A 23,917-nucleotide genomic window follows, 5' to 3' on the forward strand; every position below is an offset into this window, starting at 1 on the left:
AACAACTTGACAATGCTGTATGTCTGATCCTGGAAGCTAAGCAGTCATTCAGATGGATGCATTTTACATGGTTTTGACAGAGCCTTAAATAGGCTTAGAGTAATCATTTTAGGTCTGTATCACACCGCATTGTGATGTTATTGAGGTTATAGTGGTAGAAATACTTTTCTACCAATTCTCTTTTCTACCAATCTAGAATTTCAGCAAAAACTATCATTTGGGGCCAATTCAGTAGGAGGCTTGAGGATAAAAAAAAAAAAAAATTGGACTGAGGGCCCCTGGGCCATAGTTTGGACACTCCCGCTCTGGTACAAACTGTTGTTGTGTCCTTAAGCAAGACACTTCATCAGTATGAATGTGGTGTGAGTGGTGATCATCTGAGGGGCTGATGGCACAGATTGATTGGCATTATTAGATGTTAATTTTTTGCAGTGTAACAGTACTGGACATGCTGAGTTAATAATTTTACACAAAACCTCATGACCTGTAATCTCTCGAGAGTCAAGTGACAAGTCTGACATGTTTGTTATGGTAATGGTATAAGCCTCTGAATATAATGTAAACCAAATGTACGTCAGCTTCAGGATTTAAGGGGAAACAGTGTTTAACCCCTGACTTCACTTGTGGTAAGACAGTGCAGTGTTTGTGTAAAGAGTTCAGTGCAGGAGGCAGCTGCTCTCTGATGATATCTGAAGAACTGTCTGTTGAACTGTGAATATAGTGTATGATTCTGTTTCTTAGCACATACTTAATCTTAATTTAAAATGTGTTGTATTCTGTAGAAGAAAAAAAAAAACTAAGGAAGCTATCTTAAACTGAACTGTCCCTTGCATAAGTTCAACGGCAAGATTGTTTTTATTAAATTGAAGTTATTTAAGATTTAAAGATAACATGGTTAAAGCAAAAATAATTGAAAAATATATTTTTAACAGATTTTTTTGGAGTGTAGTGGATGAACCCAACACATGCACAATATATATCCTCCAGCTAGGTACTCCTGATTATGATGCTTAAAGGTATCAATTGTAATTAGATCCAGCCCTGTTGTATTCTCACATATTCTCACAAATCAAAGCTACTAGATGCTATCTATATTACTGCAGTTTGATAGTGTCCCAGCTTTGGCCTGACAGAAGAAGATGAGAGAGCACGAAGGTCAGGTGACAAAAGGGGAACAGGTTTCACATCTGCCATCTGATTAGTTTAACATTATGCTAACTGAGCATTCTGATGATGCATGACGTCACAATCCTGAGCATATGAATGAGAGAGGTTTTGTTTTCTTGAAATAGAAAAAAAAAAAAAAAATAGGTTGGCTTTTCCAGGCCTACGTTTTGATTAATTTTACATTGCATGTGAACTTCTTCCATGTGCCATAATTTTACATACAGTGATGTCCAACTGTTTTGTAAATATACACCAGTATGTTTAATTAAACACATCAAAAAGTCAACATGGATGCTATAAAATATGATTTATTACTGCCACAAGTACATATATATATATATAAAAACAAAGTTACATTGACATAGGCTTTCAATCTTCCAGACGTTATTTTCTCTTCAAAAGTACGTCGGTGGTCTAATAATAATAATAATAATAATAATAATAAATTTTATTTATATAGCGCTTTTCAGGACACTCAAAGTCTCTTCACAGTGGATACAATAATAAAATATCACAAAAATTTACAACATAAAATCAAGCATTAAAAGCGATTTTGAACAGGTGAGGTCTCTCCATAAACGGCCCTATTTCGGAGTATAAAGCCAGTTAAGATGTGACATTGAGAAAAATCAAGATGGCCGACATAGATAGAGACTTAATGAAACGCATACAGCCCAATCAGATGATCCCAACAAAAGGAGCTCATTTGTCCCAATATAACATAATCCAATCAAATTCAATTCAAAGCACTTAATACACACACTGTTTGGCTTCTCAAAACAACTTTGGTCAAATACACACCATCATAAAATAATCAGATATATAAAATAAATGTAACTAATCTATTATGAGCAAAAATATATAATCTCTTTGTCTTGTGCTTGTTCACCAGTTAAATTATGCATAACGTTTTAAAGGCACTATTCTGCAGAAGAAAGTCTAATAGATACATGACCTATGACCAACGGTAGATAATGTGAACATGTTTGGAGAAGCAGGAATAATTACCCAATAGCTTGAATTACCACTTGTCTTGGTTTGGTTCTGGTTGCTGCTCTTGTGTGCTACTCCAAACTTGTGTGTATAGCTATCTCTATAGGAAATAAATAAATTCCAAAACATATGAAATAACCACATGTACAAAATATGAATCTATTTGATACAACAAAAATAATCTTATATAGCTAATCTTACATAGTGACAACATTGAACGGACAATGTCTATCCCAGTCCTACATTACATACAATTCCTACATTTTTTTATAGATAAACTTGGTGTGGCCATTGACACAATATGAGCTGTTCAGTCAGTACATTGTAATGGGAGCCTGTGTTAAACATGTGAAACAGCTGCCCTCCTCATGACTTCGAGAGATGTGGTGATAAAACAGTTCAGACTCTTTTCTCTTGTGACTAAAGTCCGATGGTACAGCCTGTTTTCAATACACTGATGACGTCAACAGGAGATATAATGCAACAAGCCAAGTCAGGAGCTCCATCATTATTGTCCAGACAGTGAAATGTGTTCTGTATGGGAAATGCTGGGTAGTGATTTTTAAATAATAGATTTCAAAAGGACCTGCCTTTAGAAACCATCTGTGAATATCTATGAGGAAAATTAGCGCAAGTGGTGTAATTTAAAGATACACTATGTAACTTTTCTGGTATGGGGGTCTGCTACCCTACTTGCTTATCTCTATAGATACGTTAATGTTTTCCCTGAATGTCCATTTAGCATTTTATTGACTCAAATATTACTTCAAAAAGATGCATTCTCAGTGTGAGCGGGTTCACCTCTCCACTGACCTGAACTGTAAACTGAACTGTGAAGTGGCGTCATTTGCTTTTCTCCACTGAGATATAGTATTTCATGTTCCGGGTAAAGCAGTAATATCTCCCTGGAGACAAGAAACTGGTAGGGCCCTTCACCAGAAAGTTACATAGTGCTCCTGTGTTTCCTAATGTGAATGGTTGAATCACCTACATTGCAGTGTGAATGATTGATACATGTGTAATTGTTGGCAACTTGCATATTATAGACAATTATAAGGCTACTTTGCTTAAAAAAAAAAGAGACTAGAAGTCTAGAAGTATGTGCAGTATGTGAAGCATGTGGTTTAGACTAGTGTTGTTTAAATTCTGTGACCTTCATGCTAAGTACAAAGCTGATGAAAATTGTATTTTTCTCCAAGATTAGACCAAGAAAATTTAACAAGTGGTTTCAATATTGGTTTAATTACTGGGGAATGGACAGTGAGACCTGGGACAGATTTTAGTGCCAATCTCAGACCTCCAAAATACACAGAAGCTAATTAATTAAGCTAAACCTATTCATGCCTATGTCAACCTATGTCTTGCTGGTAATATTGAGCTTGTAAGTGCTTTTATTTTATCAGGAAAACTTAATGAATGGTATTAATGTTCTTAGCTCAGCTGTTGGAAAATGTCTGTCTCAGGAGGTATCACAGCTAATCAGTGCTAATATATTGTCTGTATGTACATTTGTGGAGCTCTATGCTATAATAATTGTAGATCTGCCACTTGTTATAATACTATGCACAAATATACATGTGCCTTCAATACACTGTTTCTATCTAAACATTCAAAATATGACCTAAACACTGAACACTTAATGGTCAACAGAAATGATACTTAAAGGTGTACTGTGTAACTTTTCTGCTGAACGGTACAGCATCTAGTTGTCTTCATGGCGATGTTGTTGCTTTGCTTGGAATGTTCCACACTATGGCATTACACTAGAACTACATCTGGAACTATAAATGCACTGGTGCCACTAGGCCAAGTTACAGGTCTGATCTGTGGAGAGGTGACCTACCCACAGTAAGAATGCATGGATTTCAATGTATTATAGAGCAATAAAAAAAACCCCACAAATTTAATATATGTGAGATAAATATGTTTAACGCCATACTTTGGAACATTCTAAGCAAGACAATAGCATCTTAATGGAGACAAGCTATTGTTGTCCTGTCTGTCAATAATGTGCACCTTTAAGTAGACAAGAGAAATTGTGAAAAAATCAAGCAAGTTTAATACACTGGATGTCTTGAAAAGTGAGTCTGAACATCTCTGAAACCCAGGTCTTGAAATGGTCAACATCAAAAGTGGTCCATTAAAAAAATTGTGGAGTGATGGCTGGCCTTGCGTGGTCTAATCCAACAGATGACAAACTGTAGCTTTAATGGAGAAGACAGGCTGGTTTTGTAGTGGGTTGAATATTAAGCAGGTGATAATTTATAATAGTCATTTTCACACACAAATGCCACACAGTTCTTCTCCAGACATTATCCTTGTGGCCCGTTTGTGTGAATGCACGCAACAAACTTGTCTTCTTTGGACAATTTATGCAGGTTAACTGCAGTGTGCACCAGGTGTGCTAATCAGCTCAATGTGTGTGTCAACGTAAACCGCACATACAAAGAGATAAAGGCATCAAGATGACTCCTGACCAACAAGTGGACAGGGCACGACACTGGAGGTGATGGTGTGGCTGATGCTGAAATACACTGAACAGTGTGTAATGGTGTGAACCATCACAGGCATTTGGCAAAATATGTCATTCACATTATTTATTTATTTAGATATTTATTGCAAGACCTGATATAAGGCATTGAAAATTTATTTACCCTGTTTAATAGACCAGTGTCCTCATTTATTTTTTTAATAATATATTGATAATTTCAGTGTAATTTTATTTAAAGAACTACTATCAGACAAGCTGCAGTTTCCTCAAATTATGGAACTTTTTTTTTTAAATACACAGTGCTGATTGTGAATGTGTTTGCCCTAAGCATAGTCTATATCTCATAAGCCTCATGTACAAGTGTACAGGCCCCAATCAGCGTCATCCACAGCTCAACTGTATTTCATCAGCAGACGCACGCACAAGAATGGCCCGGGAGACATGTTGTGAAACTCAGGCTTTACTTTCAATAGTAACTTTGTGCTGCAGAGTCCAGGAAAGATTACAGACTGCTTGGAGAAAAATTTGAACAGAATAAGAGAAGCAGGATAACAGGACACAAACAAAGGTCTCGTTCTCTGCTCTCAGGATTCTCTAAGGACAACAGACTGACGCTTAAAAGGTCAGTTTGATGGACATCTCTTGCTACCAGGGCGTCAGGGCTGCAAGTAAAGTGTGTCTTTTTATAAAGGGTGCTCTGGAAACAACTTATTATTTTGTTTGTTATATAAGATGCCATAAAAAGCAGCATTCTCTCCTGTGCAGAGGCTACACCTGTCCCTCCAACTTGGGCAGCCTATCAGTTTTATACGCATTTACAGCCCTCCTCCTCCTGATAAATAAGAACATCAGCTATACTTCATTTATATTTTCTCTGCCTCACATTCACGTATTATAGCAAAAAAGATTTTATGGTTCAGCATGCTTCCACTGCTTTAACCAGGGTGCACCCAACAGCCTGTCTTTTTAATATTGTAGTCACTTAATAGTCTGGGCTGCATAGAGTGATTTCTCTTATAAGTGAAGTTTGTTGGGAGTTGCATAACTGGCAAATGACCATATGTTATACTTGAATGGTTTACAATGTATATGTCTTATCCTTTGTAGGTTCAAGTCCTTTGCTCTATTTGTCAGTGCTTTAAATGCATCTTTTTTCAATATAGTAGGTCCCAGTTTCTCCTATAGTTTTGGGTTGAAAGTTTGGGTTGCCCAGAGTCTGAGGTTTCTCTCATGAGTGAAGTTAGTGCTGTGCTTTTATGAAGAGGAGGAATATTTTTGGGAGCTGGAGCGAGAACTGGAGCGGTCGAGTCCGTTCCCGTGACATGAGCTTTTCCAACTGCGTCCAGAGCCTTGTTTGTCCAGAGGAGAGGTCCTGTAGCACCAGCAGCACAGGCAGGACTGGAACACAGACATATATTAGAGATATTATAGATATATAGAGTCTAATATAGTGTTTCTCAAACTGTGGTACCAAGCTCTTCAGTATGTGGGTTGGGCTTTTTTGTCTTTGTTTAGAACTATAGAACTGGTGATACTCAGAAAGCCCAATCTTTTCTTTGGAGGTACTTGATGTGAAAAGTTTGAGAACCACTGGTCTAATATTTGCTATGGGCATGATTAACAGGTGGTTTAACCAATCAAACAAAAACAAAAAAAACTTTAGCTAACATGGTGGCTAATGAGGAAAAAAAGAGAAAAAAAACAAACAGACACATACAAAATATAAGTGATAGCTGTTGTTGGTACTGGTAACTAACCATTTATATTTATTTCAGTATGATGTAACATTGTAATACAGACAACCATATATGTGTTGCAAATGATTTTGTGAGATTATGAATTCAGAACAATCAAAGTTAACAAATTAAAGTAAAAAGCAGATAAGGTACATTGACTTTAAAGGGACTAAACCTCATTTGGCTTAGACACAACATGTAGTCTTAGATATAAATAATTTGAGTCAGATCAGAAAGACAAACGCACACATGGTATATACAGGGGCGGCACCAGACATTTTTGGTTGGAGGAACTATGGGGGTGCTGATTTATTCAATGGAGGTGCTCACTTAACAGAGCCTTTTATGGACGCGAGCACAACCCCACCCCCTACCATGTCTGAGTCGCTGTTTTAAACCAGCTTAAATGCAGTTAGCCCATGTAGAGATTTCTAAAAACCTTTTGTGTAGTCTCATTTTGAACTAAACTCTGTTGTTGCCATTTGTAAATTTTTTGTTAAGATCGGATGTGCTATTAAAATGAGGCAAACATTTTTGCGGGAGCTATGGGGGAGCTGGTGCCAGTACTGTATTTGGATGTTTTGTTTCAAAAAATATATATGTGAATTTTAATTTCTGTTTAAAATGAAGGTAATCTTTTATGCTTGTTACTGAGTACCTATTTTTCAGGGATAAAATGTATTTGCTGACTGTTTGCTGTTAATGTTTCTATATTCATATATCTCTTGAATATTATCTTATCATAAATGTCAGCTCTTCCAATGACAAATCCATGACCTCTGTTACCTGGAAGCAGTTTTTAAACTTCTGACTAACAAAGTACAGGGCGATGGGGTTAATACAGGAGTTTAGAGATGCCATGTTGATCCCGATGTAATCCATCACCAACAGGAAACTACCATACAAGACACAACAGGGAGGTTACAGCTTTGCAACAGGAAGCTAAAAACAATAGGATTTCATGGTATTTTTGCCGTGCGTTATCATGGGACTCGTATACCTGAGCAGTTCACAGCGGTTTGGGTCATTTTGGTCATAGATTGTCTTCTTTAAAATGCGGCTGAGGTGAAGGGGGAGCCAGCACAGAGCAAAGATCAGCACCAGGCAAAAAACTGTCTTAGCCACTTCCCGTCTCTGTCACGAACAACATGTTATGAATGCACTTTGTGACGTGAAAGAAAATACAGATGTCAAGATTACTCAGAAAAATGTGTCTATACAGGTTACAATTTTCAGTCGTATCAAATTCTGTTGTGAGAATTTTGAGAATTATATGAATAAATATGTTTTTCATTTTTCAGGTTAGTTTATACTCACTGTACTCTGATTTTAAATTTCAAAAACATGACTGATTTGTATCTTCAGATACAAGATAAACATGTCAAATATAGCTTTTACTGATAACAACTGTAATGCTGATGTATTCTTAATTACAAAAACATAGGACATAAACTTAATTTGGGTTGCCAGCTTCACTACTGAAATGCAGTTGTTTAAACCTAAAAAGACACTCTGATCTGATCTGAATCCTCACTACCTAAACCAGCACATGCATTATGGTCTGCCCATATACTTTGAATGAGAAACACTTGTATGTGTCCTCTAAATGCAGTTTAGACACTGGCAACCCAGGTTCAGGTGTGAATATATACTATTTTTTTAAGTGTGTAGGCTACATACTGTACCTTTAACTATACTTTAGTCTGTCACTATTGTTTAGATATGGTGTCAGTAAATAATATGCTTAAAATTGCGAAGTTTATTTCTCACTTAGAATAATCGTCACACTAACACTTTATATTGTGACATCTCTAATAGCACCTGTGATTGTTTTGGATCAGTACCTGCTTCATGTGGTCGTTGAGGGCAATGCGCATGCCCTTTTTGCGACTGAGCATCTCACAGGTCATGAGAGTGTAGAAGATAAAGGTACAGGCCAAAGGGAAGCAGAAGTAGAAGCCAAACAGCCACCAGTCCTTCACATTCCGGTAAAACTGTGAAGACAAGTTAAGTACATTACATGACACTGTACTTTATTAATTGCATGTGTGTTTGTTTGTTTGTTTATTTAAAGGTGCAATATCTAACTTTTCTGGTGGGGGTCCGTTACCTACTTGTGTCATTGGAGATGTTATTGCTTTCCCTGAGATCTTCCACAGTATAATAGTAAACCTATCTGTCTTGCGTTTATTTTATTATGGGTGCACAAAAATTACTTCATAAACACACATTCTAGTAGAGTTGCCTCTTCACTGATCTGACACGTAACTTGGCCTAATGGTGCAGATTGATAAATTTAATGCCATACTGTGGATCGTTACAGGCAAAGAAATAACATCTTCATTGAGACTAGAAAAGTTACACAGTGCATCCTTAATTATTTGTATATAAACTTGTCACTTACATATTGGACTTAAAAGGTGTAGAAATTGAAATGAAATACTTGCACAAATTGCACAATAACAGGACATTGTGACAGTGTTATAGAACGTATAAGAACACCAAAAATCAGGCTGTTTTCAATTAGTTTTCATGTCAGTAATAATGAGGTCTGACAAGCCAAAAATGCCCCATGACTCCAGCTTTTGGCATATTGTGAAAGACCTACTACCCCTACTAGATACTGTCAAAATAATTATTTGAAAACCCAAATTAAAATGTATAGACAGTAAAAAAAACAAAACAACAACTTCAGGTGTCTGGGTTTTTGTTAATTGTTTTTCCCATAGCAAGTGAGTGATTTGGATCTGCCCTTTTGAATAAGAATATCAAAGTTAATCTGACCATCAAGATCAAATGTTTTTTTTTTAACAAATCGTCTTTAACCAATTTCCACAATTTCCTCTTTCGCCGCTGGACATAATCGCATGTTTCTCTGTTAGGGTGCGTCCCAGATGAAGCGTGCTCTGAAAAGTGATTTTCCTGTTTTCTAATCAGAAACAAGTTTTTGGCTGAATTTAAAACAAAATTCAAAGTAAAAAAAAAAAAAATGTGTTTGATCTGCAGGTGGTTGCATTTAATGTGGTCCATTTGTTGACAGATTTATCTCCAAGAACATTTTACTTTCAAACTATTCTTATCACAAGTACTTAGTGAATTCTTGATTCGATTTGATGCATTGTATGACTTCATTTTCATATATTTCCCCTATATTGTATTTTTTTTCTCTGCACATGTGCAGCACAGATTTCAATGTGATAAAAACAGATATATGGGCCAAGACATTACTCATTACCAAGCCAATTAGTGTTCAGGTTTCAGGAATTTTGTAATGAGGTGTTTAGCTAAAACACTTGACACATAAGTTAACCCTGTAATCATGCATTTTATCTCACATTAAACTCTACAACTTGGCATGTATTGAAATTATGAAATTTAAACTTCTGTAAACTTACTTTGCAATGCTTCTTAAAAAAATAAAATAAAAAATACACTAGGTTAACCAGACCCATTCACTTTCTTTGCCAAGTGGAGAAGGAATCATTACCAATCAACCAATTTCAAAACTGCTGTATTTGAGTAATGGTTTTGTAAAAATATTCTTGGCTGCACGATTTTGAAGTCTTAAAACCAGTCCTAGTGTGACTAACCTTATATTAAAAATAATTTTAAAAGTTGTGAGCTTTCTGAACCTGCAACATTACAATATAATTAAAAGTATAGGACCAAGTCATATCATGTCATGCTGATTTGTTTGCTTTGGGGGTGATTTGACATTCTAATATTGCTATAGAGGTTTATTTACCTATGCACTGAATTTAAATTTACTGATTTAGGACAATGCAGAGAAACATTAATATTATAAAAAAGAAAATATACCATGTCCCAGGATTTAGCAATAATGGTAGTTTCCACCTGCAGTATCTGGATAGGTTATGTCACAAATTACAATTACATTATACTTTACTATCCATACATCTAGAGCTGCTTAAGCACTGATTGGAGACTCTACAGATTCTCAAAACTACAGATTAGCTTTCACTTTCCTCCACTGTTTTGTATGCCATATGCATTTTCCATTCTTCTATACTTGTACCCAGGGGTGTTTTTAGGATCTGGTGAGATCCTGGGCTCAGCCCAGACAGTTCCAAGTTTATCAGCATTTGTGTGGCCATGTATAAACAGTATCAAATAGAGGGTCTGGGGGTCCTCCCCCAGAGATTTATTATGCATTCTGGTGCATTTTAATAAGTTCCGGGCACCTCAAATATGAGAGTATTTTTTAATAGACATAATGTGGCACGAGAATGCCTATTGGTGTATTTGAACTATTAACTATTGTTTACAGATGTATTGTCTTTTGGTGAGGGTACTGGGTACAGGGTCACTGTGTCATACCATTTTTATCAAATCAAATCACATGCATAAATAGTTTAGCAGAATGCACCTAAATAGTAGGCCTATGTTTTATTTTGTTTTTTTTAAACATTAGATTAAATAATAAACACTCGAGAATACTCCTGTGTCGTTTGCCTGTCTCTCCCTGTTTTTGTAAAGTTTAGAGCAAGAGCAGAATGTGTTATCTGTTGTTAATTCTGAACGAAAGAAGTTTTGTATTAGTATCACAGTGTGTTTCATGGACCACTTTAGACAGATTCAGCAGAAGCAATGAGGGCAGATTTGCATTTACACTCACAGATTATTATTGTCTAAAGAAAGTGGGAAATCACAAAGATTGCAGCCCTTTACTGCTGCTGTCACCACACGCCCTCTGCACCTCGTTTCTTCCTCAACCCCCGAAAGGAAGACTGGGTCTTAGCTCGCTAAAAAAGTAACAGATGAACACCACCATCTGACGCGCAACACTTTACCTCTAAGGCTGTCACTGCTGGGCTCCATGTCTCATTCTCTCAGCTCAAGTACCTAAAACCAGAGAGTTGCACGGGACTGGATTTCTACTCCCGCCCAGTCCTGACTGCCCACAGAGAGATCATCGTGAGCCCTGAGTTTATTTTTTTAATATGCTGCCTCTGCTACATAGAGAGCGGGATAACTGTACGACACCAAAAGGCTCATTCATATTGAAGTAACACCCATTCCATACGTTGCACTCATTTATAAAGTTAGTTGAACAATTCCTTCACCAGAGTTGTTTTGTTTTACTTACATGGTTCAAAGCATTTTTATGTAATAAAATAATAAAAAATCTTCCCCAGTAGTACCGGACCGTTACGCATTTGCAACCGGGCGACACAAAAACAGCAAATAATTTATCAGCGACCGCATCTTCACCGACGTAACTTTCACCCGTCCACCGTGACACGCTAATAAGCTTGTCTGTAGATATATAATGAAAATCCTGATAGAAATCAGAAATCTGTTTGATACAATGGCAGGTATATTATATCTATGCTAGTTATGCTCTTGTCCTCTGTTATGACGTATCACGTATAACGCATCAGACTCGTCGTCCAAAAGTAGAGCCACAAGCTAGTGAAAATGAGCCTTTGGAGAGCTTTTTTGCAAAGGGGAAAAGGCCAACTGAGGAGCCAGAAGAGGAGCCTACAACCTCCAAGAAAAAGGAAGCTAAATTTAACAGACAATACCTGGAGTCCTACATAAAATATGGGTTTGTCGCTACAGGTGACTCTCACACTCTCAAGCGCAGAGTCCGCTCTGCCTAATATGCGGGGAAAACCGAACGAGGCAATAAAACCTTCAAAACTGCTTTGGAACATTGAGACTAAGCACCCTGGATTAAAAGATAAGCCTTTAGAGTTTTTTGAAAGAAACAAACGTGAACAAGAAGGAAAGAAGAAACAAGTGCAGGGCTCCAACTGATTCAGCGGTATAGTGAGTCGTTTCTTAATTGCACTTAACCTATTTTTGCCATATTTATCTGCCATGCGTAGATGGCCGGTCCATGAAGATAAAACCTACTCTATTCCGGGCCGTGGTGCAAAAAACGTGGGGGACCCCTGGTTTACTATACAGCCGACTTGTCATTTGGGATATGAGCGGGACTTGGGAGTCAAGACCAGAGGAATTTAAGTCTGAGCGCCCGCTCCCGCCCAGTTTGGATTTAGGGCTAGACCTCAAGACAAAATTGGCCTAGCGATGCTTATGTTTGTACCTTCATGAAACTGGTTGTCTGCTCGGGGTGCAGCAGACACACCCTGAGCTTGGTCCCTCTGTAGGGGGACTCCATCATGTCAAAGGCCAGAGCCTCTGGAACAGCCAGGAGCACAGCCAGAAGCCAGATCAAGGTCACTTCCACCGCCTTCCACAGAGGGATGCCCATGCCTTTAACACGGCTCCATGATGTCACCGCATGGTACCTATAGAGAGAGAGGGGGGTATTTAGTTTAAGAAGAGCTCATACTTAAGGACATTTAAATTAATGCACAGCTGAGAAGTAGCCTAATATCTCTGATGATATCTAAGTGAGGATGAGTTGAACTCAGAACATATTATTCTGATTTGAGTAGGCGTTTAGGCATGGAAGTTATTGCTTTGCCTCCATGGAGTCAAGAAGGGGGCGCCACCATGCCAAGTTATAGGTCAGATCTGTGGAGAGGTGAGCTTGTTTATAAGAGTTCATATTTTCAAGTATTTGTTTAGCAATGCCAGAATTGGCCCTAGTAAGACTTTCTGCAAAATTTGAATACAAAATTTGCTTGAAAACTCCCACCAATGTCTGCCCCAAATCTATCGACCCAAACCAAGATGCTACCTTCAGTTTTCATGACAACAGCAGCTTAACCTGTGTCTTTGAATCTTTATGTGGTTATCATTTAGTCTGTCCCACTCACCGGTCGATGCTGAGTGCGCAGAGGCTCAGGACAGTGATCCCCACTGAGGCCTTTTGGATAAAAGGCATCAGTTTACAGATGTACACCCCGAATGGCCAGTCCTCTGCCAGGAGCTGCAGAGACACAAAACAATATGAGAAGTAAGATAAGGTATGCACTTAAATTTTACATTGAAAGTTTTAATATGTTTAAGGGAGCTCTTGGGTAATTTCTGCTGGAGCAGTTAGTGATGAGATTACATGAAGTGTTTGTCTGCCTTTGATTGATCATTGATGGTCCAAGGTAAAGTATAAATAAAACTATACAGATCCATAAGAAAATATATGCCATGGCAATTTGAGGAGAATTGTTTAAAGATTGTAATGATCTGATATTTTGTGTTTAGTTTACACCTTTTGTTGTTCTTGTAACTGTTTGTGTTGTTGTTAATGCAACTGCTTTTCTAGGTTCTATTCATCAGTTACTGCAATATTGTTATAATCATTGCAATTATCTTGTCTTTATCAAGCTACTGCATTGATACATATGTTTTTTTACAATAGGAAAAAAACACAAAACTACACTGGCAATTTTACAACACTTATTATTCACAAAGCTATTACATCTTCAGTTCGTGAAATCTGCAAAGACCACAGTACCCCCTCCCTTTTTCACATGGACAGCTGTCATTTATAAAGTACACGAGGTTTAAATGAGGTCCTTTGTATCTGTCAACTCCTTCAGTGCTGTACAATCACACTGGTTTTGAATCACGCTCTGGTTTTGAATCTGGAACGAATCAGGACCACTCCACCTCAAGCTGTTTCCCATCCACACGAACGCTGAAATACTCGGGTCTATCTGCACATTTATCAATCTGAGTGGTCCAGAAATACAGGGACCACTACAAAGAAAAGGTTTGGATACAGGGGAGGCATTCTTGTTTCAAAGTAGTGTGTTTAGATTATTTTGTCTTTCTGGACATGGCGCAGTATTTGGCTGTTGTTCCATATGTATAGTCTTGATGTATTACACAATTTCTTATCAAGCTTTCATACTGAAATGTTCCACAGTATGGCATTAAACTTATCTGTCTTGTCATTATACAGGTGTTTTTTTGTATTGCAAAGAATATATAAATAAATGCAAATTACAATACACCCACTGCTGGCATCACCAGCTTGTTTCCATGGAGAAGTTGAATGCCATACTGTGGAACACTCCAGACAAAGCAATAACATCTTCATGTAGGCAAGAAAGTGGTTGACCCCCCACTTTAGTCCAAGTTAAGTCTTGGTTTAGTCCTCTATTTAGACCTGGTTAAAACCTTATAAATAAAATCTCCTCATCCTCCACTGGTGGTCTCATCCCCTCTTTTTCCACGCTTGGGACCTCTACCAGAGGCCTGGGCTTTGCTCTGTTGCTTATCCACCACAACAATGTCCGGTTGGTTTGCTATCACCATTCTGTCAGTCTGTATCTGGAAGTCCCACAGGATCTTGGCTCGATCATTCTCCACTACCTTGGGAGGTGGGGGAGGTGGTCTGGGGGTTTCCAGTTCGTACTCTGCACAGATATTTCTGTACACTATGCCCGCCACTTGGTTATGCCGCTCCATGTATGCTTTCCCTGCCAGTATCTTACACCCTGCAGTTATGTGCTGGATTGTCTCAGGGGCCTCTTTGCACAGCCTGCACCTTGGGTCTTTCTGGTGTGGTAGATCTGGGCCTCTATCGCTCTAGTGCTCAGGGCCTGCTCCTGTGCAGCCAGGATGAGTGCCTCTGTGCTGTCCTTCAGTCCAGCTTTCTCAAGCCATTGGTAGGACTTCTTGATATCAGTCACTTCAGTTATGCTCTGGTGATACATCCCATGCAGGGGCTTGTCCATGAAGGTTCCTCCAGCACCTCTTCCTCTGTACTCCACTGTCTGAGACACACACATATATATATATATATATATATATATATATATATATATATATATATATATATATATATATATATATATATATATATATATCAGCTTTAGACAAGTCCTGGTTAAGACCTAGTTTGCCGTTTTGTTGAGACTGAGGCACATTTTCATCATTTAAGGACAGTAAACTACTTTAAAGCCAAATATTTCCTGTGTAAAAGTTTAACTACCAAGGTTTTTATCAAACTAGTAACTTTCTAGTTTATCAAGTCCTTTCTTGGTGTTGAGTTTAGTCGGAAAAGTCTCTCGGAAACAGGAAACCAAAAACATCATTTAAAATGTCCGCAGCCGACCGCAGCAACAAACGTTTAATCAAGTGCAGCCCACCACACGACCAGCTCAAAGAGGGTCCCACATGGCTCTTTTGTACAAGGAGAGAATTATAGCTTTCAACTTGTACAATAAAAGACACTGGCAACTTCAATAGCAGTGCTAAATGGAAAAACACAACTTCATTGGATGGTTTGATTAGGTGTAAAATGAGACTTGTCACTTAAAAAGGTTAACAGTAACATGTTCAGTCGTCAAATCTGTTTTATGAAGCCAGTATTTCCAATTGAGTTATTTGCACTTTGAGGTGATGTGATGTGAAATTTTAGTGCCAATTTTTGCCAACGCTTTTAAAGTTTCAGCCCAATGATTCACTGGCATATTGATGTTTGTAAGTCATAGCACATGGTGTCAGTAAGACTTCAAGCGAGCCAGCAAACCAACAATATTGTTGTTGTTGTTGTTGTTATTATTATTACTATTATTATTATTATTATTATTATTAAAAGCATCAGTGACCAATAATCCAATTAAAAGAGATACATAGTTTTATCACAATGTCCTTTGAACATGTTTTGAAAGATGATTGCTTGCAACATATTGATTGATTGATCATGAGGTTTGATTTAATTTTGTCCTATTTAAGTCAAATAAAAATGACTTTCAATATTCATTCCTTAAACATTTAGCACAGGCAATATCATATTTTTTTCCTGAACTCTGCTTCAAATTGACTTGACTAAAAATATGTTTTCAATAACTTCTCCACCCTTTATATGCGAAACATTTATGAGCGTAGACAACAGCTGCAGAAATGGCCAATGTTAATTAATGAACTAAACTTAACTAAACTAAACTTAATAGTAATTTTTTATGAGTAAATGGCAAGAAGCTAACATAGTTGATTTAGCATAATCTTATATACACTATCACCCAATTCGATCTATCACCATTCCAATTTGTGGGTTTCAGCCTCCTGTTATAGCAATATGCGTCATTTTGAGCACTTTTCACCATTCAAAAGATGTAATATTTAGTTTTGAATTGTTAATTGCTATGGCAACTGTGCAAATAATTTAACACCCCGATATAATCCTGTGCTTACCTTGAAGACATTGATGGGTATGGCTATAATGATGTACAGCAGGTCTCCCAGAGCCAGACTCCCAATCAGCACATTGGGCCCATTCCTCATGCATTTATTTTTATATATGATCCTGAGCAGCGTAGAATTCCCAATGATCCCCACCACGAATATCAAACAGGAGACAATTGTATTGACATATTTAAAGGCATTCTTGATCTCTGTAGGCTTTATGCACATGGGAGGGAAGGCTCCTCTCGGTCGGCTGGGAGGAGGGGGTGGTCCCAGGACTGTGTTGTTGGACAGAGGGTCAGATACAGGGGGGCTTTGGGAGTCCCGGACAATTCGAGTGCATTTGACTCCAAAGGTTATGATACTGAGGAGGCAGAGCAGAGCAGCTAGCCTCATCTTGCCTCAATCGCACAGTCAAACACAAAGGGCAAAAGTGGATCAGGTGGTTACATGCAGACACCTTCATGCAGCAGAGTTGGGTTGTGAGTCTGTTGGCATATACCTGAAACAAAATGAAAAATATGATTAGGATGATGCACAATACAATTTAAAAACTCAATTTTGATGGCCAAAACCACTTTTTTTTCTAACTATATTTTTTCAAGGTATTTTATCAATAAAACCAGCCGCAAAATAGAGAGAAGCCAAATTGTGGAACATTTCAGGGAAAGCAGTAACATCTCCATAAAAACAAGCAGGTGGTTGACTCTCCACCAGCAAAGTTACACAGTGCACCTTTAACTTAAGCCCTCCGATGTTTGAAACTTTGTTCTTATTAACTACTAATGATGGATGAGAGATGATGACAGATTATTTTAGTACTAAGGATACCTAGATTTCACTGCTGCCCAGAACTATCTCATAATCTCTATATCTCTGAAATACATGGTGATACAGAATAGAAACAAGATAGGAACTATTTGTTTCATTGACACAGTTGCATTCTCATTTCATTAAGCCTTTATCTGATTGAGACTTGTATGCAGACTTAAAATCTGCATGCAATCAGCACAACTCGGATTTGTGATTAAGCATGGACACGGTCAGTTTGCAGCTCTGTTTGAAATCCAAAATACAGAATGGAAAGAGAGGTCCAGATTTTCACACTGACCCGAGTGTTTGTGATGGCTGCATTGGCCACGCATGTACAGTCAAGGTCATTAAAATACCAAAGGCTGCTGCGAAAACAATTACTCCGTCCATGTGGATCTATCATGCACAAGTGAAGCAGAAAGCACAGTAAATGGAGAGGAGCAAGTATTTCAATATTTAGAAAGATAACACTGTAAGTATGGGTTGGCAAAATATACGCAATGTTTTTATATCCTTTTGATTATAATTTATCTGTAAAAAATTGTATTCCTTATTTTTTGGTTTAGTTTTGTCAAATGGCCTAGCTATATAGTAAAACACTTTACCTGCTACTGTCACCCATAAATATAGATATATTATGTGATCCTTTTGAGATAGCTACAACAATCGACTCTCACCACTGCCTCTCAAATTTTTCATATAAAATCACAATTTTTACCACAGCAACAGAAGTACCAGCCTCTTCAGCCTCTCCATAGTCTCTTCTCTCTCTCCCCTAATGGAATTGGTCACCTTTTTGTTCACCTTTGTAGACATTTTCTTTGATTTTTGACCTTCTTTGGGGTTGTAAATAAACAACAGAAATCTGCAGATTAGGAGCTGAAGCTCACCAACTGAGTGGACCACCCCAGGATATAGTAATGTTACCTTAAAGTTTAGTATAATGGTGAACAAGCATTTTACATGGATTAGTGAGTATTTAGGTAAAATGTGTGGCTTCAGTGGATGGTTTCTACTCAGTAGAAGAAATCTATTAAACCAGTTCTTCAATGGTGCGTTTTTCTTGTCTATCTTTCTCTGTAAAAAACATAGCTGAAATTAGGCCGATATCAGTAAGATACGCTGAGACAAAAAATTTAAAAATAAAGGTGCACTGTGTAACATTTTTGGTGCCTGTCTGCCACCTGCTTATCTCAGTGTTATTGCTTTTTATCCATTGTTCCGCTGTATGGCATTAAGCATTAAACTCTATCTTGCATTTATTCAATGACAGGTGTTTTTATTGCTAATAAAACATGCATTCTTACTGTGAGCGGGGTCTCCCCACAGATCTGACCTGTAAACTTGGCATGGTGGCATTGCTTGCTTTTCTCCAGGGAGATAGATACATTTTATATTATACTGTGGAACATTCTAGAGAGTTCAAAAATATCACAGGAGACCATCCTAAAGTTAAGATTAAGGTATACACTTCAATTAGATTTTCACATGTGACCTCTCCATTCCTTGGCTAAAATCACCAGTCCAGATTGTATATTTATATCAGTAGTCCAGTATCTTGATAGGCTACCGTACTTCTTGAACATTCTAAACTGCACTGTGTTGGAGACAGGATGAGTCAAGAAGAGCTACTCTCCCTTCATCCCTCCCTCTCTTTCTCTTCTCTATCCTTTTCTCTCTCAGTCATGTGCATCCGTATATCCCAGCATGCCCTGGGGTGGCCCAGCACAAATCAACACATTCAGAACAGAAGCAATAACTGCAGGGATATTGTCACACACAGAAAAATCTATTCACATTGACAATGCTTAATACCTCATGACAGCCTAAGGTGAGGAGGAGAAACCTGTCAGGAAAAGAGGGGCTGCCCCTTATTTAGATCTTCAGTACAATATTTGTCTGTACAATACAAAAAAATATAAAGAAAAAAAAGTAAAATATCACTGAAGCAATGCAGAAAAAAAAGATGTTGTAACTTTTCTGGTGGGTGGATCAGAAATATCTCTATGGAGATATTATTAACTTTTCTGGATTGTTCCACAGTATAGCATTTAGCCATACTGCCACCAGCTTGAGTTACAGGTCAGATCTGTGGAGAAGCGAGCATGCTCACAGTAGATTACATGTATTACAAGATATTTAGAAAATAAAGCACCTGTAATAGGACTGAATGCAACATAGATACGTTTAATGCCACACTGTCATTCCAGACCAAGATTTAATAACTCGATGGAACCCCCACCAGAAGGTTACATAGTTTAACTGGAGAAGTATACTATATTCATAAAAGCCAAGATAAATTCTGTATGTTGTTTTCTGTGTGAATGTGGGATGAAAATTATACATTTTTATAATTATTGACTAAACTAAATATGAGAATGTGAGGGAAAAAACAAAACAAAAAAAAACAAAACACTTTTTTTTTTGATCTGTTTGGCTCCAGTGCATCAATATCACTGCCTCAAACCTCTTATACTGCTCATATACAGAAGCTTTTCTCTTTGTACAGGCGCTAAAGTCACATGAATGAAATTATTGGAAAAAGAGAAAGTTTGACTGTTTCTCAATTGCATCTCTTTATCTCTTATTTTATCAACTGAGTCTCTGTTTTGGACCAGTCCTCCTGTGTCTAAAAGTGGATTGTATAAAATAATTGATTTGCTTGGTTGTGATTGTGATTAATATGTTGAATTTATTACTGGTTATCTTGGAAACCAACTTTGACCTTTATGTGAGGCTGGATTCTCTTCAAACATGGAAATTTGGCAACAAAATGAACAGATCCAGAGATGGAATGTGATTCAGTAATGAGTTAAAGACTGACTGAGTGCATTAACAATAAAAAGATGCAAAACTAATTAAAAACAAACTTGAGGTAAGACCGTAGACTGTATATATAAATGGACATAGCAAACCTGCTAGCCGCAACGTTCCAAATAGAAAGTGAGCATGCACATCCGGCTGCACTGACTTTGGCTACAATTACATTGGAAAACTGATGCAACTCTCTCTGTGAATGCTGCTGTTAAGCTCATCATTTTGGTCTTAAAATGTTTGCATTGACCTGGTATTTTTATTTTGCTACAGTGTCCATAACTCAAGATATGAGCATTAATAAGAGAAAAATCAGGTGCCTTTTTTCCCCGCTAGTATTAGCAACAGGTTTGACTGACAGCGGTGCTAAGCATCTGCTCCCTGATAAACTAGAGCTGCAGGCAGGAAGAGGCGTTACCTTCAACAACCTTGCTCCTGATTGGGTCTTTGGTTGCTATGATCATCATGGTTGAAATTCCAAATATGGAACTCGGCTCCAAACTGCTAGCCTCAATGAGCTTTATTTGACTGGAGCCAAACACTGTGGGTGACATCACACTCACTTAGTCCATTCCTTTATACAGTTTATGGGTAAGACCATAGACAATAATGTAATAATTTATATCCAATCAGCCACCTTGTGTTAGCAGAACATAGTTTCAGAAGTTAAATGTGTATCTTTTCTGGATGACAGTCCACTACCAGCTTGTTATCATGGAGATATTATTGTACTGCTTTAAAATATTCATGTTTAATGTTCCGCAGTGTGGCATTAAATTGATCATAATGGAGATAAGCAGATGCCACCACCAGGCCAAGTTACAAGTTAAGAAATAAAACATCTGTAATAAATAAATGCAAGATATGTTTAATAACTATCCAGGCAAAACAATAAGCATGTGGTGAACCAGAAAAGTTACGTAGTGCACCTTTATATAAAGGAGAGGAAAATGACTAGACCAAAGTTAAAGACAAGCTAAATACATACAATACATCTAGCCGGACTGCTGTACAGACAGGACTAAACCACCACAAAAAATCAAGGTCAAGTCACTACTAAAAACACAATTCAATTCATTCCACATTAAGACTATTCAGTGTCCAAACCAGTTTTAGAAAATAGAATAAAGCTGTCTCCACATTAGAGGTGCAGTAATCTAACTTAATGGAGACAATGGCGACCCTACTAGGCCAACTCTTAGCAATAAAAACACCTGAAAAGCATGGCAGTAGCTCAGTTTGTGGAGTTGTTTAACAACTATTATGAAGGTTGGTGGTGATAAGAGTGTTACTATCCAGGCTCTTCAACAAAGAGTTACATAGTGCATCGTTAATTTAGACACAGCTTTAAAATGTTTATTGTAAGTTATTTTAATTTATATAAGACACTATGACCTGAGACAATGTCAAAACTCACCAAACACAGTCCTAACCATATTTAGAACTCCTCTTCAACTTTTCAATACATACTGTAAAACTGATCACCACCTTTATAAACAGTTGAACAGGACAGACACAAGTTCAGTACTGTTTTTAGTTCAAACGAGAATCCCTGCATTAACCATAACACATTTCTGAACTAAGGTAAATATTCAGAGGAAAATAACAACGACCTAACAACGAACATAACATTTACAATTGGCCTTATTTTCAGCGTATTCGTACTATCAGCAGATGTACATCGCACACACTTTTGTACAGGATACAACTATTTCATTTTCAACTTTTAACGGTGCCAGCTTGAGTACGTCTGGATACGGAACAGTCTTTGGGCCCGTTCTGCGTAATATTCACTAGCAGCTGCGTGAACAAGGTTGTAAAATTGAAAAGGGGTTCAAAAAGTAGAACTGTTTCAACTTTTACTGTTTTTAAATCATGCCAGAGGCATACAATCAAGTCAATAAAACTAGAAAAAATTAAATAGGCAGAGCGTATTGATTTAAAACATGATAAGAGACGTCAACGGAACGAAATAGACGATATAAAACAGTAACAATATAATCAGTTGCCGCGATAATTAAAAAAATAAAATAAAAACAAAAACACAAAACAAAACCACTAGCCAAAAGCATCACTACATCTTCCACAGTTTACAGACAAATAAGGCTTTTAAACACGTCAAACGTAACGCATTTACTTACCAAATCCACAAGTTTTCTGATGACTTTTCCATACAGTTAATCCACTTCCGCCTTGGTAATGGTTCCTAAAGAGGTCTGGCTGCTAAGACCGTAAAAAGTAAACGATGCGTCCCGCACGTCCTGCTGCGCGTGCTGTGCTCCTGGTGCTCTGAAAACCAGACGACTCTCAGCAGTTTTATAACCACAGCTCCGGAGACTGCGCAGACGACCAATCAGATTCGAGAGCGGAGCATCCTTGTCTTTAATGAGGTACAAGACCATAAAGTTTTTTTGTTTGTTTGTTTTTGTTTTGTTAATAAGTATCACCAAATAATGTTCCTTATTATTATTATTATTATTCCTTATTATAATAATTCCTTATTTTAATGATAAGAACATTTTTTTCTGACTTGAATTGTCATGTCCAGTGCAGCAACTCTGGACAAAGCCGCAGCAGAGAGCGCGAGGAGGGCTTATGGTCCGCTCTAGTGCACTTGCGCTGATGGAGTGGTCTCATGGGACCAAACAGACCACAAGAGTCCCAACTCGCTGCCAAAAATGTGCCCTATATTCAGACCACATATTCCTATTCACCTTGGCCTATAGCCTATTCAACTCTGCATTGTAGGTTGCCCTATTCCTTCAAGGGACAATGAGTTTTATGTAACTTGCAGAACTGTTTGTTTCGTTATAGTCTTGTTTTATTACCCGTGTGTCTCATGCAGAGGCTTTGATATGGTCCCCAGCACTAGACAGTGAGTTATGTGGTGAGAGGGCTTTACACTGCAGTACTTTTTAATGGGTGCCATGTTGCATCTCATTCAACTATATGCAGTGTAGTGTACATCTCATGGATCAAGCACACTATTGATTATGATTATATGTGTGTGTATGTTGGGTTTTGGGCCAATTATTCAGTTTTAAGCCAACTGTGTAATGTTCTTGGGTTTTTTTGTTTTGTTTTTTGTTTTGGTTGTTTTTGTTTTGTTTTTTCACATTTTAACATGATAAAATATCAATATCACTTAACATTCATATTGACTTTGCATGACATTCAGTGTACAATGTTAGGCTAGTATCATGAGTTGGATTTGGAGTACGATTTATTTATCTAACGGAAACAGTTCTTGTGTATAGGCTCAGTTTGTACGATGTCACAGTTTATCTGTCCTCTGCACACTTTCACCACAGTGGAAGTGCAGCCTTATCAGAGGTTTCCCAAGCAAACTCAAATGACCAAATACTAATGTAAACACACTTGTAGGGTTCTAAATAAATGAAACATTCACTGTATGAACTTAGCAAGTGGTATTGCAAGACCTGCTTGGTATAATCTAGATAAAATATAATGTTGAGCCATCAGAAAACAGTACTTTTGTAACTTTTCTAGCGGAGGGTCATCATGTGACTGACTGTGATGTCATACCACTTGTACATTCATGCAATGTTTTTAGTGCTTATCATAATAATAATAATAATAATAATAATAATAATAATAATAATAATAATAATAATAATCATCATCATCATCATCATCATCATCTTCATCATCATCATCATCATCATCATCATCATCATCATGATAATGATGATGTTGATAATAATAATAATAATAATAATAATAATAATAATAATAATAATAATAATAATAATAATAATAATAATAATAATAATAATACATTTTATTTATTAGGGACCTTTCTAGACACTCA

At 37.4% G+C, this 23,917-nt stretch overlaps 1 protein-coding gene across 2 annotated transcripts; it reads right to left on the reverse strand.

The window, feature by feature from the left end:
• Nucleotides 1-1,457: 1,457 nt before the first annotated feature.
• LOC117377594 (endothelin receptor type B-like) lies at nt 1,458-22,376 on the reverse strand. 2 transcript variants are annotated; one of them, XM_033974046.2, is made up of 8 exons: nt 22,227-22,376; nt 16,468-16,960; nt 13,140-13,252; nt 12,461-12,665; nt 8,232-8,381; nt 7,388-7,521; nt 7,174-7,282; nt 1,458-6,049 (listed from the first exon to the last, which is right to left on the reverse strand). In XM_033974046.2, the coding sequence occupies exons 2-8, from the start codon at nt 16,852-16,854 to the stop codon at nt 5,906-5,908; spliced, it is 1,242 nt and encodes a 413-aa protein (XP_033829937.1). In that variant the 5' UTR covers nt 16,855-16,960; nt 22,227-22,376; the 3' UTR covers nt 1,458-5,905. The 2 variants fall into 2 exon arrangements, with proteins under 2 accessions (XP_033829937.1, XP_055080864.1); XM_055224889.1 differs by lacking the exons at nt 7,174-7,282; nt 7,388-7,521 and having other exon boundaries at nt 5,036-6,049.
• Between the last annotated feature and the right edge of the window lie 1,541 nt (nt 22,377-23,917).

This window comes from Periophthalmus magnuspinnatus, chromosome 10 (assembly GCF_009829125.3).
Source record: "Periophthalmus magnuspinnatus isolate fPerMag1 chromosome 10, fPerMag1.2.pri, whole genome shotgun sequence".
Lineage (NCBI taxonomy): Eukaryota > Metazoa > Chordata > Actinopteri > Gobiiformes > Gobiidae > Periophthalmus > Periophthalmus magnuspinnatus.

Bases quoted from the DNA above. Each gene is read 5' to 3' on its own strand.
- LOC117377594 (XM_033974046.2), bottom strand. From the start codon at position 16,854: ATGAGGCTAGCTGCTCTGCTCTGCCTCCTCAGTATCATAACCTTTGGA. The intron at 13,253-16,467 runs GTAAGCACAGGA...GTGTCTCTGCAG, and splicing joins TACCCATCAATGTCTTCAAG to CTCCTGGCAGAGGACTGGCC. The intron at 12,666-13,139 runs GTGAGTGGGACA...CTCTCTCTATAG, and splicing joins TGCGCACTCAGCATCGACCG to GTACCATGCGGTGACATCAT.